General features: G+C 44.7%; 1 protein-coding gene across 3 annotated transcripts in view; it reads right to left on the bottom strand.

Moving 5' to 3' along the window:
* Positions 1-5,330: 5,330 nt before the first annotated feature.
* The window catches only part of LOC131205159 (synaptotagmin-like protein 2), a 54,363-nt gene continuing 42,554 nt past the window's right edge, over positions 5,331-17,139 (bottom strand). For 2 of the 3 annotated variants that reach the window (XM_058197121.1, XM_058197122.1), the window contains exons 8-17: positions 16,999-17,097; positions 16,409-16,500; positions 14,729-14,830; positions 13,441-13,610; positions 12,143-12,245; positions 11,488-11,649; positions 11,157-11,235; positions 10,054-10,156; positions 8,263-8,468; positions 5,332-6,781 (exon numbers count right to left, since the gene is read on the bottom strand). In XM_058197121.1, coding sequence (XP_058053104.1) covers positions 6,636-6,781; positions 8,263-8,468; positions 10,054-10,156; positions 11,157-11,235; positions 11,488-11,649; positions 12,143-12,245; positions 13,441-13,610; positions 14,729-14,830; positions 16,409-16,500; positions 16,999-17,097 — 1,262 coding nt within the window. In that variant the 3' untranslated portion in view covers positions 5,332-6,635. Of the gene's footprint in view, positions 6,782-8,262; positions 8,469-10,053; positions 10,157-11,156; positions 11,236-11,487; positions 11,650-12,142; positions 12,246-13,440; positions 13,611-14,728; positions 14,831-16,408; positions 16,501-16,998; positions 17,098-17,139 lie in introns of all 3 variants that reach the window. The other variant, XM_058197123.1, reaches the window with a different exon arrangement.

The following is a 17,139-nucleotide window of genomic DNA, read 5'->3' as shown; positions in this document are numbered from 1 at the left end:
GGTCGGCGGATGCGCTGAGCGGGGATCGCTGCCTTTTTGTGGCGTCAAGGTCTTCGGGCCGCGATGGGGACGCCCCGGTTCGGGAGAGGGCGAGGCGGCTCTCGGGGCGCCTGGTTCTCCTAAACGGGGACACCGAGCGCGGGAAGGAGCGAGGACGCGCCGGTCGCCTCTTGCAGGAAGCGCTCCAAGCGGGCGAGCTTCGAGGGAAGCCTGGCAGAGAGAGGCTGGCTGCCCTGCCCGACCTCCTCTCTTCCCCCGAGCGATGCGGTCACCCCGCCCGCCTGGAGGAGTAGTGGGGGGCTTCCCACCTTCAGCGCCGGAGCCCTTCCCGCAAAGCTGCCCACTCGCAACCGCGCGGGGGAGCAACGAACCCCACCCCCGCCCCTCCGGACGCTCTCAGCAACGCTGCCCGGCCGGCCGGAGCCCCGGCGAGAGGCCGCTGAGCCGTTGGGCCCGTGTCACGGCCCGCGATGCGCGTCGGAACCCGGTCCGGAGAGCGGGACGCATGCTCCGGAGGAGGCGGGTCGGCGGATGCGCTGAGCGGGGATCGCTGCCTTTTTGTGGCGTCAAGGTCTTCGGGCCGCGATGGGGACGCCCCGGTTCGGGAGAGGGCGAGGCGGCTCTCGGGGCGCCTTCCCACGACCCCCCAACCCCGCGTCAACCGAGCCAGCGAGTCAGGCAAACGGCCCACGGCCACCTTTGCAGCCGGCGGCCTCCCGAAGATGCTCTAAAGATGGAGATGCAGGCGAGGGGATGATGGCAGCGGCAGCAGCAGCAGAGAACCGTCTGACTCATCACTGCTGGCAGCAGCGGCAGCCGCCGCCGTACCGTATAGCCCCTAAGAGAGGCTCCTCCGCCTCCGACCACGATCGCTACCGTCTGCTTCAGAAAAGATCTGGCAGCAGAAATCAGACTCTCTGGCCTTGGCCCCCTTACCCAATTGTGGCCCAAACCGAGATATATATATACACGGTATGCCCCACGGCTGTCTTTCCCATGCAAATGCCCCACAAATGAGTTTGACATCCCGGCCTCCTCCTGGGAAGGATGTGAGGGGAAATCCACATGATTCGGAGGGGCTCAGCTTTGGGGTCAGCCTTCCCTGGTTGTGGTGTTTCTGGGATGGGCAATGAGGCAGTGTCAAACTACAACGCCAAGAAAACTTTTTTTCCCCCTGGTTGAGCAGCTTGTAAACATTGCATGAGTTCTAGTTTCACTTTACTCCACCTCGGAGTTTTGGGGAAAACCGCCCTTTCTGGTCACAGGCCATCATGTGAAATTCTAACCTGGTCTCACCTACGTGAGCTCAGAAGGGTGGTTTGTTAATCTTGAATTAAGGTTACCAGAATAGCAGAAACTACCTTCTCCCAAACCAGTTGGTGGATCCATTTCATACAGGATCGTATCATCATAGACAGCAACCGACTGACCCTGGGCTGGTCCTGAGTAAGCAGTTTTCCCTTGGTGGACATGTTGTGTGGAAAGAAATATCCATCTGGTTCAGTTCCAAGCTGGGAGAAAGGCACTGGAAACAAAATGGAGCCTGGAGGCTTATTGGAAAGATGGTTTAATGATGAAGTAGGGTTTTTTTAATACCTTCCCTTGGGCTTTGCATTTGAACTTTCTGTTCCTGTGCAAGAACATGTATTCTATTGGCTGTTGTCAGACTCCCATGGGGCCATGGAGGAGTTATGTAGGGGTCATAGCTGGCTCTATAGACAAAGTACAAATCCTAGGGGTTTGTCTGAGCTACCATAAGTTTGGTTGAAGTTTCTGAGGGTGATGCAATGAAGCTCCTTGTGTTCTGAAAGGGTGTTGGGTAATTCCTATTGTGGCTGAGGGCTAATACTACCTTTGTTCAGACCTTGCTGCAGGGAATTTCAAAATATCCTGTCTTGAATGGATTTCTTCCTGCAGTATTTGCTTTGCCTATGAATAGAGCTACCTATCTCTTTATCGCTTAAGTGCTGACATCTGCTGTGGGCTATTAAGAAAACGGGGTGGGGGCTGCTTTCTCCCTCTTAAAATCATGTTTCTCCATTTCTCACCCACGGAAATATAATATTCTGCTTTTTTAATATTTTTAAAAATATTTCATTCTTCTAGGAGAGAGGTGGGTGCTAACTTTCTACAGTTGCAACTGAACATAGAACCACCTACAAACTGAATAAATTCTCTGCCACTGATCTAGAGTCTTCTCAGTCCTAGGAAGCTATTTTGGCCTTCTCTGTGTGTCTGCACTTTCAAGTCAGCGTTGACTCCTGGTGAGAGCCTGGGCAACTGGTCCCTTCAGTTTTCTTGGCAAGATTCCAGAAGTGGCTTATCAGAGCTTTCTTCTTAGGACTGAGGGACTGACTGGCCCAAAGTCTCCCAGCTGGCTTTGTGCCTAAGAGACTAAAACTCAGGATCCCCTGGTTTCTAGCTGGTGCCTTAACCATCACACCAAAGTGGCTCTGTACTTTGGTTCTAAGGTAGAGGGAAATAATAACTCTTCTCCCAACTTGTGTGGGACTAATTCTACTCTGTGCCTGATGCAAAGTGGAATTCAGTGCGATGTTGGCTGCTCCTGTTTTTATATGATGCCATATCATAAGACAAAAGCAGAATTAATTTGTTTATTTACTTACTGGGCATAGATGCAGCTCCAAGCATAAATTGCCTCTTTAGTGATCTATATTCAGCTTTGCCTGGCTGGTCTGAAAACCAGAGATGGTCTTGTAGGAAGTTAGCACCCACCCCCCTCCTAGAAGAATGAAATATTTTAGAAAATATTTAAAAGGCAGAATATATTTCCCTGGATGAGAAATGGAGAAAGATGTTTTAAAGACAAAGCAGCTTCCTGACTCCCCCCACCTTTGTCAATGGGTCAGAGGTAGAAACTCATTCTCCCCATCTTTGTCAATGGGCCATCATCTGCAACACAATAGGACCCATCTAGCAACAGAAACTCACCAAATGGCACTTGGGAAGATTACATCAGCCAGCAAGGCTAGCTAAAACGCCCCACCCCCTGGGAGTCTGATAACCAATCAGATACTCTTCCTGTGCCCCAGGAAGATCAAAGCTCAGAGAAAGCATAAAGCCAGGGAGTGCACAGGATCTCATCCCTTTTCTGTTCAGGAACTCAAGCCATGTGATCCTGACCACCATTAAACCATCTTTCCAAGCAGCCTCCATGTTTCCAGTGTCTTTATCCCCACTTGGAACTGAACCCAGATGGATATTTCTTCCAACAGTCTGCTGAGAATTTCATACTCTTGAGAGATTCAGTATATGGGGTTTGTATCAAGCCAAATGGCTTTTCCAGCCACAGCCCCCATCCTCTGCTACTTGCTTTCCCTGGAAACAGGAGGAGGGGCTATAAAAAAAATGTTAAGATAGCACATTTGATCTAGTGGTTAAGGCACCAAGCTAGAATTTGGGAGTTCTAGTTCCATCTTAGACATGAAAGCCAGCTGGGTAACTTCGGATTAATCACCAGGTGACTTTGAGTTCTAGCCGTGCCTTAGGCACCAAAGTCAGCTGGATGACTTCGGGCCAGTTGTTCTCTCTCTCTCAATCCAACTCACCTCTCGGGGCTATTGTGGGGAAAACGTGTTGATATGAAATATGTGGAGGAAGGTATGTTGATATGTTTGCCACTTTGAGTTATTTCTAAAAATAATAAAGGTGAGATATAAACAAACAAACAAATGACACCTGTGTGATACACATAAAAGGAAGGTAGGGCTTTGATTACAGTCACAGCCACTATCTTTCCTTTTTTTTTTTTTTACTCCCCCTCTCTCTCCAGACCCCCACTCTGCTCAGAGATAGGCTCTTTTGACCTTGGTTGGTAGCTGGTGACCTTTAGGTTGGTTGGTGAGTGTTTGGGTTTACAAGAGAGGATATGTTTCATTTTGTGTCATCTCACTTTGTTGATCCAGGACCCCCTGTTTGCATTCTTTATTCCTTGCATAGCTTGCCATTTTTACGTCTTACTAAGCTGAATGGGCTTTGCTTTCGAACAGGAATTTGCACAGAATTTCATTCTTAACGTCCACACAATGGAGATTTTATGCAAAGCTTCCTGATGAACAATGGAAGATGTGCGCCACTACCTGGCCAATGATCAAAACTGCAACAATAAAGAAAAGGAAGGAATTGTTCCTGGTCGATGCATGACAAGGCTGTCTGTTACATTCGGAGGTTGAAAAATTCTAGATTGAAGTCTACTCATCTTCAAGCTGCTAAGATTGAGAAAGATTTCTCCTACCCATGAAAGGAACAGTTAGCTTATCAGTCCCATTTAGAACAAGGCATTCTGGGTAAGGAAAACCAGGTCGGCTTAGGAAGATTAGAAATAACAGAACAACAGAGTTGAAAGGGACTTTGGAGGTCTTCTAGCCCAACCCCGTGTTCAACCAGGAGACCCTTTACCATTTCAGACAAATGTCTGTCTAGTCTCCTTTAAAAAACCTCCAGTGATGGAGAAGTCACAACTTATGGAGGCAAGCTAGTCCACTGATTTATTGCTCACACTGTTAGTTGAGATTTCGCCTTAGTTCTAAGCTGCTTCTCTCCTTGGCTAGTTTCAATCAATTGCTTCTTATCCTCTTTTCAGATTCTTTGGAGAATAGGTTGCGCCCCTTTTGTGTGTGACAACCCTTAAAATATTGGAACACTGCTATCGCGTCACCTCGGTCCTTCTCACTAGACTTGACATATCCAATTCCTGCATCTGTTCTTCATGTTTTAGCCTTCAGCCCCCTAATCATATGTGGTACTAGTGGTACTTTCCCACCTTTGAAAGTAAAACAATTCAGTATTTTAAGGTTGTCAGATAAAATGCACCATGTTTGACTATATTACATGTGTTCTCAAGATGTATCTCCTATTGGCAACGTTGATGCAGAAATTATGGGGATGAAAACCCAGTGTACCTGGAAGGCATATATTGCATTATTTAAGGTTAATATTCTTTTTAACTTGTAACAATGTAATATCCCTATTAAATATTGATGCTATTCAGATTGTACATTAATATTAAATTATAGTATCATCCAATGATCTATTGCATTCCACAAAGCTTAATTTCAATTAAGTCAATTTAAATGAAGCAAAACATTGACTAAGAATACAGAGATGGGCTTTACAGTTATTCAGGAGAAAAACCCATAATCTAAGTTTTAGGGATATAAGGATGTAAGTTCTCAGAAAGATGGCCTACCTACCTCCAACCTCAGTTGCAGCAAAAATCACCAAGAACCTTGTGTCAAAAGGTTGAATAATGGCAACTGGACCAATCTTTGTTAACCTTTAGCAAAGATTAAGATTGGTCCAGGTGCCCTGTATCAGCTATTTAACATCTTTGGCCTGGATGATTGAATATTCATTGATATATACCAAGACACTTGGTGTCATCTTAAAGACTAACACATTTATTATGGCATGACGTTGTATGGACCGTAGTCCATTTCATCAAGTTACATAAAGTATTATCCCAAGAACAGTCTTTTTAGATAACCACAGTTCATAATACGGGGTTGTATTATGGAGAGGTATAGTAAACATAGAGCATGAAGTGTTGTTTTAAAAGTATGCTTAAAAATAAGGGCCAGCAGAGGCTGACCAGCCATTCATTAAAAAGAGTTTCCAGCTCACAATGAGCAGATTTATCACAGCCAATGCATTAAAAAAAAACCACCAGGCTGATAAAATGCTACCTTTAGCTTTGAAATCATGCTGAAAAGGAATGTACTGATTTAAATGGCAAGTGGAAAGTTAAAATCCTCTTAAATAAAACTGAAAAGTCTACAAGTTCTGTTTAACTCTCCAAGTTCCTCTGTCACATACGTCGTATTATCCCTTCACTCACTTACCAAAAGGCAAGTGTTCACCAATTGCCAGAAGCTTTGACAGATGACTGGCTTGTTCTCTTGGGTTCCAAAGAGTTAGACAGGAAATCATAGCAGGCAGAGGCTTGACTGAATTTCAGAACAAGTTTCATAACAGTAAAGAGCAGCAGAAAGAATGACCAAGAGACCTCACCATTTGTTGGAGCTGTCCAAGGTGAGGCTAGACAGCCATCTGTCAGGAACACTATAATCTTGATTCTTCCAATGAGCAGGGTTGACCTAGAAGACCTTAAAGGGTTTGTTAAAAGTCCATGATCCCATCCAGGTGCTTGAGAGCATCACCTAGACATGGTCTCCTTCTTTAGCTTGGAAAAAAGTCATTCGTCTCCAACAGTTTCATCCCAGTGGAAAGTTTTTAAGAGGTGCATAGCGAGTTTGTTGGTGGAGGCTTTTGCTACCCGCAATTTTAGTTCAGTTTCACATGTGCAGAAAAGCAAAAAGTGGTTGCATTAGTAATTTAACACCCCCATCCCCCATCTCCACCTCTTCAGCCCTGCCTCCTGGCTCTTTAAGTCAAAGAACATCTGTACCACTGAGGTATGGTGTAGCTCTTCCCTGCCTTATGAGTTGAAGCGAGGTGTGATGCCTGCACCTTTCCTCTTGAAATCTTTCTTTGGCTCAGTGGCGTCCTTAATTTTTGGCTCCCTTGAAGTAGCTTATGCATTCTTATGTACCTGACAACAAACCACACCTGGCCTCTGCATGTTCTCCCTGCCACGTAGCTGAACCGCAGAAGTGTCACTTCAACTTGCTTTTCCCAGCCAAGGAGCGCAAGAGGAGTGAGCCTTCGATCCATTCATTGGGCGTCGACATCATTTCCTGCCAGAATGCTACTTCCTCTTGTGTGGAATCCATCCAGTCGACAGCAATTCCATAGCTGAAGCCTAGCCCAAAGCAAGAAGCAATAAAACACTTCAGAAATGGTGGTCTAGCACGCAAGGCCAACTCCCAAGCATTCCTCTTTGTGGGTCCAAACTAGGCAAGACCCCATCTGTGTCCTGAGTCATGGATGGATTTTGTGAAATAAACAAATTGCCATGGTAGTTGGAAAAGGGGCAGAGGGCAGCTGCTTTGAATCCTTTACTCCTTCTCTTTTGCTAAACCAAATTAAGCTGCCTTGGTGTTCTATTTGCAATAGAACCTCCAGCACTCTAGACGTGTCACGTCACTGCTCAACTAACATGCCAAATGAGTGCTCTTAACATGTTCCTTTTCCCCCCACTCTCCCCATCTCCAGCCCTGCCCTAAACCTACGTCAGGGGTCTGCAAACTTGGCTCTTTTAAGACTTGTGGACTTCAACTCTCAGCTGGCTGAAGAACTCTGGGAGTTGAAGTCCACAAGTCTTAAAAGAGCCAAGTTTGCAGACCCCTGACCTAAGTCATTTCAAAATTTGTCACCAAAGTGTAATTTTTAATTTGACATAAGGTGAAAATTAAACGGATACTGAATTCATAGAAACAAATTTAGTTGAAATGGAATTATTTGGTTGGGTTGGGTTGGGTTGAGTTGGGTTTTCCACTCGTGCTGCCTCCAGCTTTTGTCTCAGCTGAGTTTTGGGAACCGCGTCTTTCACCAGGATACAGAGTGTAAGTGTGGTGTAGTGATTAATGCATTGGACAAGGAAAGGGAAAACTCAGGTTCTGGCCTTTTCTCAGCCTCAGGAGCTCAATGGATGGTTCTGGACCACTTATTCCATTGTGAGGCTAAAACGAACAGAGATCCCTGTGCAACTGCTTTCAGGTTCTGGAGAAAAAATGGACTATAAACCCAACCATAATCAGGTAGAACTAACTTCAGCCTTCCATCTGAAAGGAATCCTCTGCTCTTTTGTTAAGTGTTTGTGCTTCTTAGTGTTTTCTATCACTACTCCCTGTGTAACTCCACATCCCTATATAGCTTCTCACTGCAGAAGTTTAGCCTGTTGCCATTGCAAATTTATATTTCTGGAGAGATGATCTTCTTCTGTCCTTGATTAATTTCCATCCATTGTTTTTTGTCTTGCCTTTTAATGCTTTGGAAAATAGGTCGACCCCCTCCTCTTCTTTGTGGCAGTTCCTCTATCATGTCAACCCATGCTCTTCTTTTCACTAGACTAGACAAATCCAATTCCTGCAACCGTTGTTCATATGTTTTAACCCCCAGCCTCCTAATCAGCTTTGTTGCTCTTTTCTGCATTCTCTTCCAGAGTATCTACATCTTTTTTATAATAGGGTGACCAAAACCAATGCAGGATTCTTAAGTGTGGTCTTACTAAGATTTTATAAAGCGGTGCTAATACTTACATGATCTTGGTTCTAACTCTGTTAAGGCAACTATCATAGGAGAAGGAAATGAAACAAAACAGATTCAGATGCCATTACTTACCTGTGCCGAGTCCTAGTCGGATCCCTCCGAGAAAGTGATTCGTCAATTTTTCATGATCCCAGACCGTCAGTTCCACGCAGGCATCCTTCAGGTCTTCCGTGTGAAATCCATCATATACAATGGTGTGGTTGAAGACAGGGTTGGAGTCTCTCTTGACAATTCGGGTTTTTTGATAACTTTTCTTGCTGGTGTCTGGAAGCACGTAGCTTAAAAAGAAGAGACCGGCATTTTAGCTTTGGTGGAACGTCCACCGTTTTCTCTTTAGGTGCTTCCTGATGTTTAACATTTTCTTTGCTGTTTTCAGAAGTGCCATAGGTAGCTTTTGATACAAGCAAAATAATTATTAACCCCATAGGTGATAAATAGGGTGACTACGCAGGGACACGGTAGCTCAGGGGCTAGGACGTTGAGTTTGTCGATCGAAAGGTTGGCAGCTCAGCGGTTCGAATCCCTAGTACTGTGGTGTAACGGGGTGAGCTCCTGTTACTTGTCCCAGCTTCTGCCAACCTAGCAGTTTCGAAAGCATGTAAAAATGCAAGTAGAAAAAATAGGGACCACCTTTGGTGGGTGATTCTGGAACCTTGACAATAACAGCGTTCCGTGCACCTTTGGTGTTGAGTCATGACCATGGAGACGTTTTCGGACAGCGCTGGCTCTTCGGCTTTGAAAAGGAAATGAGCACCGCCCCCTAGAGTCGGCAACGACTAGCACATATGTGCGAGGAAAACCTTTACCTTTACCTTTACGGTACTCTAATAGAGAGTTACTTGACTAAGGCTAGGTTCATAGCCATAACAAAATCCAATATATCGATTTCCTGGTTTGGTAAGTACAGGTCATCCTTGACTTACAACCTTTCATTTAGTGACTGTTTGAAATTACAACAGTACTGAAAAAAAGAGACTTATGACCGTTTTTCACACTTACGACTGTTGCATAGTCATGTGATCAAAATACAGAGGCTTGGCAACTGATTCATATTTATGACGGTTGAGGTGTCCCGGAGTCACGTGATCCCCTTTTGCGACGTTCTGACAAGCAAAATCAACGGGGAAGCCAGCTTCACTTAACAGCCATGTTACTAACTTAACAACTGCACTGATTCACTTAACGACTGTGGCAAGAAGGGTCATAAAATGGGGCAAAACTCACTTAACCAATGTCTCACTTAGCACCAGAAATTTCGGGCTCAATTCTGGTTGTAAGTTGAGGACTACCTGTAGAGCAATTTTTCAACCAAAGCCATTAGATTATTTTTGCAATATTTCTCATGTCAAAATTGGACATATTTCCTTACCTTGATGCCCTCTGGGCCTATAACCGGGGGTGCTATACAGCAGGTACTGATAGGTTCTGGAGAACCGGTAGCGGAAATTTTGAGCAGTTTGGAGAACTGGCAAATACCACCTCTGGCTGGCCCCAGGAGTGGGGTAGGAATGGAGATTTTGCAATATCCTTCCCCCTGGAGTGGGGAGGGAATGGGGATTTTGCAATATACTTCCCCCTGAAGTGGGGTGGGAATGGGGATTTGCAGTATCCTTCCCCTGCCACGGCCACAAAGCCACGGCTACCAAGCCACACTATGCCCAACAAGCCATGCCCATAGAACCAGTAGTAAAAAAAATTGATTTCCCCCACTGCCTATAACCCCTACAATCTCTGACCACCTCAGGATTTGCATCGTCCAGCAAACCTTGGATTTTTTTTCTCCAAACACAGTTGTTCAAAACAGGAACTTCAATCAGGCATCAATCAGAGGAAAGATCAGAACCCCACAAATGGCACACCTACCATTTCACAAAGGAATCTACTCCAGAAGGGCGTAACTGTGGGAGATCTTTGGTATCCTTCACCCAGATATGAACCTCTCCAGATGGGGGATTTTTGCGGCCTGCTGTGATTTATCATGAACATGGAAAGCAAATAAGTAATACAAGAACATCCATAATTTTAGGAATATTACAATACAGGTAATTGAATCTTGCTCATTTCCCCCCAGTCTGCTTCCCTCCAGACTTTGGGACATTTGGGGCATTTCAGTCCCTTGAATTTCCAGTCCATATGGCTATTGTTTGGGTGGAGTGGTGCGGTGGCCTAGAGGTGGAGCTTTCGCCTCACAATCAGGAGGCTGAGAGTTCGATCCTAGATAGAGGTAGATATTTCTCTCTCTGGGCACAATGGGAATGTATCTGCTGAACAAAACTCCACATTGGTGACAAGAAAGGCATCCGGCCAGTAAACGCTCAGCTCCATTCAGTTGCCCAGACTCCACCCCACAAGGGATTATGGTGTCGTTAAAAGAAAGATGATGATGGCTATTGTTTGGGTATAATGGACCTCCCTATGTTCTCTATAAATTTTGACATTGAACATATCTGACAGTATCTATTCCAACTACTTGTTCTCAGATAGAATCCAGAAGCTCCAGCTTTTTTACCCTTCTTGTGCTGGGTTCACCTAATAAAATTATAAGAGCTTGTTGTGGACACTCTTCCAATGTAACTCAATGGAGTGAGGGGCTGAAATCATCACCAAATGTCTAGAGAGCATTTATTAGAAGACAAAGTGGCACAGACAATTTCCTGCTACTTTCTGTCCACCACAACCACCTGAGGTAACTTTCCAAGGCAGTTGTGGACACCTCCAAATTGTACATTCGTATTTTTTAATTTGTAAAGAATGTCTATGGGTTCTTGATAGGTCACGGAAGCATTTCTGGAAATGAAAATGGAAACCACTTTCCATTTATTTATTTGCTTCTTTGAATAAAATAATGATTGAAGAAGGACCTCAGTTTGCTTAGCAGTATCCCAAGCTCTACACTGTCTATTTCTGTTCTGATGATATCAACTGATTTTCTGAAAACAACTGAGTTGAGGGTTGTTTTTTTTTACCTAGACTTCCTGGTGGCACGTATTTGATGGAAAGATTCATCACCCCTCGATGGTCAACGCCATTGATGGCGGAGAGGCTCTGAAAAAGAGAAGGCCACAATAGGCAAAAAAATCAGGAATGACCACAGATTGCTCAGTCACTACAGCAGGGGTCTCCAACCTTGTCAACTTTAAGCCTGGCGGACTTCAACTCCCAGAATTCCCCAGCCAGCTTTGCTGGCTGGGGGATTCTGGGAGTTGAAGTCCGCCAGGCTTAAAGTTGACAAGGTTGGAGACCCCTGCATTAGAGGTAGCAATTGCTAAAGCAGACTATCAGCCGAGCTGCGCTTACCCGTGGTTTGAGCATGTACCAGTTTAATTTATTGTTTCTCCAGTCCCAGCTGGCCAAGTCAATTTCCATCTCGCCTAAGAAACTGTTCCTTCCCAAGGGATCGTTGTGCCACACAGACAGGTTCAACTTTTGAATCAGCAAAACCATTTTCTGTATTTTATACTGGGGAGAAGGTGAAAGGAAAATGGATACACTTAAAGTCACCTGTAGCTTCATTTTGGGAAACCCCTTAGAATTAAGCCCTATGACCCATGAATTGGGTATGGCTAGTTTAATGAAAAGAAGGACTGGAGCGACATGATTCCAGTATTTGAGGGGCTTCCACAAAAAAGAAAGGATCAACCGATTCTCCAAAGCACCTGAAGGTAAGAAAGAAGCAATGGATGGAAACTAATCAAGGAGAAAAGCAACTTGTAATTAAGGAGAAACTTCCTAATAGTGAGGACAATTAACCAGTGGAACAGATTGCCTTCAGAAGTTGTGGATGCCCCAATAACTGGAAGTTTTTAAGAAGAGATTAAACAGCCATTTGTCCAGAGTAGTATAGGGTCTCCTCCTTGAGTGGGGGGGAAGGGGGGAGTTAGACCGAAAGACCTCCTAAATCCCTTCCAACTCTGTTCTTTAATCTCCTTAAGACAACCCTGGTTTTCCTTACCCGCAACACCTCGTTATAAACGGGGCTGATTGTTCTTTTCTTCACTGATGTTTTTCTCTTGCCCATCCTTGCCTTATCTGGAAGCAGGTATGTTTTCACGTACCTGGAAAGAGATGTCCACTAAGTGAAAAATTCAACTGACCAGTTCTTGGATATCAACCAGAGATGATCTGGCTTCTGAATTCTGATGATTTGATGGACTTGGGGACAACCCTGGACAAAAGCTATGCTCGCCTCTTTTTCTGATCTGATCGTTTCTTCTAGGGTCATCCAAAGCTTAAGAGGGCCAGGTATGTTGGTGTAAACAAAGTACCTGTCTCTAACTTGTTGAAGCTATTGTGTCCTCTGGAACAGGGGTCTCCAACCTTGGTCCCTTTAAGACTTGTGGACTTCAACTCCCAGAGTCCCTCAGCCAGCAAAGCCGATCATTTGACCGCCGTCTCCAGGAGAGCTTTTCACCAGGTTCGCCTGGTGCGCCAGTTGCGCCCCTTCCTCGACCGGGATGCCTTATGCACGGTCACTCATGCTCTTGTTACCTCTCGCTTGGATTATTGCAATGCTCTCTACATGGGGCTCCCCTTGAAGTGCACTCGGAGGCTTCAGTTAGTCCAGAATGCAGCTGCGCGGGTTATAGAGGGAGCCACACGTGGCGCCCGTGTAACACCACTCCTGTGCAGACTGCACTGGCTGCCTGTGGCCTTTCGGGTGCACTTTAAGGTGCTGGTCACTACCTTTAAAGCGCTCCATGGCTTAGGGCCTGGGTACTTACGGGACCGCCTGCTGTTACCACATGCCTCCCACCGACCAGACGCCACACAGAGAGGGACTCCTTAGGTGCCGTCCGCCAAGCAATGTCGGCTGGCGCCCAGGGAAGAGCCTTCTGTGGGGCTCCTACCTCTGGAATGAACTTCCTCCGGCTTGCGCCAATTGCCTGACCTTGGACCTTTCATGAGCTGAAGACGATTTATTTACTCGGGTTGGCTTAAATTTTAAATTCTAAATTTTAATTTTTTGGATGTATTTTAATGGGTTTTAAATTTTTAATATGTTTTAAATTTTTGCCCAATTTTATAATAAGTTTTTTAACTGTTTATTTTAAATTGTATTTGTTACTGTTTTTATTTCTGGCTGTACACCGCCCTGAGTCCTTTGGGAGAAGGGCGGTATAAAAATCTAATAAATAATAATAATAATAAAATAATAATTTCAAATCAAATTCCAGACAAGCAAACAATGCTTAACAAAAAGGACAGTAGATATTGCTAAGACTTTTTTAAAAAAAAAATAACTTTACTTACGGGTCTGTCCTTCCTTTCTTTTCATCCACAATTGCCAAATCTTTGCACTGGGAAACAAAAATTTGGAATTCTTGGTTCTTCTCATCATAATCCAAGGCAAACTGGACCAACCCCTGGGCATCGACACTCCCAAAATCACCACTGTACACACTCAAGACACTGCCACTCACCTAGACAGAGGAGAAGACCATAAGGATGCCTTTGACTACAAAAAGGAAAGTTCACCAGATGTTTAGCAAGCTTCCATCATTTAAGCATATCATCTTGCTTCAAGCAGAAGAGAAATGTTATATCAGAGACTTAGAATACATCTTGGACAGAATTAGGTAAAAATCTCCTGTATTTTCTCAAATTCAAATTCAACCCTAACCTCTGAAAACTATGAGTCACTGCCGTTTTTGAAGTGAAGAGGGAACTAAGAGCCGCGGTGGTGCAGTGATTAGAGCTGCAGGCTACTTCTGCTGATTGCCGGTTGCCTGCAATTTGGCAGTTCGAATCTCACCAGGCTCAAGGTTGACTCAGCCTTCCATCCTTCCGAGGTCGGTTGAATGAGGACCCAGATTGTTGAGGGCAAAATGCTGATTCTGTAAACTGCTTAGAGAGGGTTGTAAAAGCACTGGGAAGTGGTATATAAGTCTAAGCGTTATTGCTATTGCTAATTATGCAAAACGATTCTTCAGTTTGAATCAGCATCAGTTACACGCACAATAATTCGCCAGAGAAGGGTACACACAGTGCATACATTTTAATGAACTTGTTTTCTCTTTAGAGACAGAATTTAAGGTAAACTGAACTTGGGTTGGAACCCAATCAGGTCAATTGAAACGAGAGATCATGAACTATGGGGCAGATTCTGCTCTAAGGTCTACAAGTAGAATCATGGAATTTAAGGGTTAGAAGCATTCTCACAGATCCTCTGATCTAGAACAATAATAATCAGAAGATGTTCCATCTCTTGTAGTTAAGACTTCAGGCACAAAGGAAGAACAATTCTAGTATGTATGTAACTAGTAAATCAGTAAGTCCTAATGCAACTGCTGGTACTCCTCAACTTACAATCACAATTGAGGCCAAAATTTATGTTGTGAAGTGAGAAATTGGTTAAGTGATTTTTGGCATTTAAGACTATGGCATTTCACCAATGTCTCAGAGAGGATCTCAGGAAGCTTTCAAATAATCAGGGTAGTGAGAAGAGAGTAGAATAATTAGAATAATTTTGGAGGAGCTAAGAGGGGTTTTCCCCACCCCCCCAAGATTGTCTTGGAGAAGCAACATTTCAAGAACCTACCGAAGAAACAGACGCCATATCAGAGGAATGGCTGCCCACACTTGATGTCTTCTTGGGCCTGTTGAACTGGAAGCTGATTTCTGAAGCTGTGTCTGATTCTGTCTGCAAAGCACATCGAAAGAGACTTTAAATCTGGCACCATATAAAACTTGCAACCATATAAAGATGGATCCCCAACAGAGCTACAGAGTGACATTACCCTTGGGCCACAGCAACGCTTCAAAAACCGAACTGTCCCATTAGTAGACCTTTCTGATGAATGAACCAGTCACTGTTTCTCCTCACAAGGATTTCATTATCACATCATCCCATGTTCTGCATCATCTGAGCCCTTGCTTCTGATGGGTGGGCCTCCCATCCTACTTTTAAGAAGCGCCCAAAGATCTCACCTCAATCCAGAAAATCAACATGAGGCAACTGTTTATGAAACTGACTGGGAAAAAGGAGCCTGAGGTTTAAATCCACCTTCAGCCATGTTGTTGTTGTTAGTTGCAAGTCGTGTCCGACACATCGCAACCCCATGGACAATGTTCCTCCAGGCCTTCCTGTCTTCTACCATCCTCTGGAGTCCATTTAAGCTCATGCCGACTGCTCCAGTGACTCCATCCAGCCACCTCATTCTCTGTCGTCCCCTTCTTCTTTTGCCCTCCATCATTCCCAGCATTAGGCTCTTCTCCAGTGAGTCCTTCCTTCTCATTAGGTGGCCAAAGGATTTGAGTTTCATCTTCAGGATCTGGCCTTCTAAAGAGCAGTCAGGGTTGATCTCTAGGACTGACCAGTTTGATCGCCTTGCAGTCCAAGGGACTCGCAGGAGTCTTCTCCAGCACCAGAGTTCAAAGGCCTCAATTCTTTGGCACTCAGCCTTCCTTATGGTCCAACTTTCACAGCCATACATTGCAACTGGGAAAACCAGAGCCTTGAATATACACACTTTTGTTGGCAGGGTAATGTCTCTGCTTTTTAGTATGCTGTCTAGATTTGCCAGAGCTTTCCTCCCCAGGAGCAAGTGTCTTTTAATTTCTTGGCTGCAGTCCCCATCTGTGGTGATCTTGGAGCCCAGGAAAATAAAATCTGTCACTACCTCCATTTCCCCCCCATCTATTTGCCAGAAATTGAGAGGGCCGGATGCCATGATCTTAGTTTTCTTAATGTTGACTTTCAAGCCAACTTTTGCACTCTGCTTCTTCACCTGCATCAAGAGGCTCTTTAGTTCCTCTTCACTTTCTGTCATTAGAGTGGTATCATATGCATCTCTGAGGTTATTGATATTTCTCCTGGCAATCTTAATTCCAATTTTTGATTCATCTAGCCCCGCCTTTCTCATGATGTGCTTTGCATATAAGTTAAATAGTCAGGGCGATAGTATACAGCCTTGCTGGACCCCTTTCCCAATTTTGAACCAATCAGTGGTTCCGTGTCCAGTTCTCACTGTTGCTTCTTGACCTGCACACAGGTTTGTCAAGAGACAAATAAGATGGTCTGGTATTCCCATCTCTTTAAGATGGGAGTACATCAGTTTCAGCCATGACTTTGGTCTAATCCCTCAATTTACCTACCACACAAGCTGTCCCTCTGGGGATTAAATTGGAGATCCAGGAGGAAAGATATGCTATTGGTTATGATAATGATGATAAAAACATCTACCAGAACAACAGTAAAAGTAATAAGATATCAACCTACCTCAGAGAGGAGAAAAGGAGAGGATCTGCTGAGCTCTTTGGCTCTTTCAGGCTCAAGATACTGATGACTCAACACCTGAGGCTTGGTGTAAGCTAGGAACAAAAATAGATGTGCTTTTAACGTTCTCCCTTGCTAAGTTGCAAGGTTAATAAGACATCGCTTGCATGAAGCATCCCTCCAGAAATGACAAAAATACCATAATTCCCAAAAGGCCAACATCACTGGAGGGGTGGGGGAGAGAAATATCTTGGCTGAGAATGCTGGGAGATGTAGTCTCCCACCCCTCCCCTGGCAGGAACTTTTCAGGTTTGCAAAAATCCCATTCAGGCCCAGTAGAAAGGCCCTGCAACAAATGGCACGGGCTTTTGAACAGACAGCAGCGTTTTAATTTTGTGCATTGTTTCCCCCGCCTCCCACCCATCAACCATGAGAGACATAAGGGCAGCATCTTAAAAACATAAGGGGGAGGGGAGGGACAAGCAAGGAATAAATAGCTTATTTATTGCATCTTTCTCTTTAGATTTGTCTCCCTCCAGTGGTCACGTCCAAACTTTTTTCCCCCCCTCCTAGATTGGGTCACCGCTACTTACTTTCAGTGGTTGTGTAAAGGTTGACCATGCTTTTTGCAAGATTGCAGCCATTGGTGCGTCTTATTTTCTTGAAAACAGGGGCAGGAGGGATCTCGCCTTCTGGAAGACATGGAAATCCATTGGCTTGTGTCAAACGATGGC

The sequence above is a fragment of the Ahaetulla prasina genome, chromosome 11, assembly GCF_028640845.1.
Source record: "Ahaetulla prasina isolate Xishuangbanna chromosome 11, ASM2864084v1, whole genome shotgun sequence".
Taxonomy (NCBI): Eukaryota; Metazoa; Chordata; class Lepidosauria; order Squamata; family Colubridae; genus Ahaetulla; species Ahaetulla prasina.
This window is presented reverse-complemented; position numbering and strand designations above follow the sequence as displayed.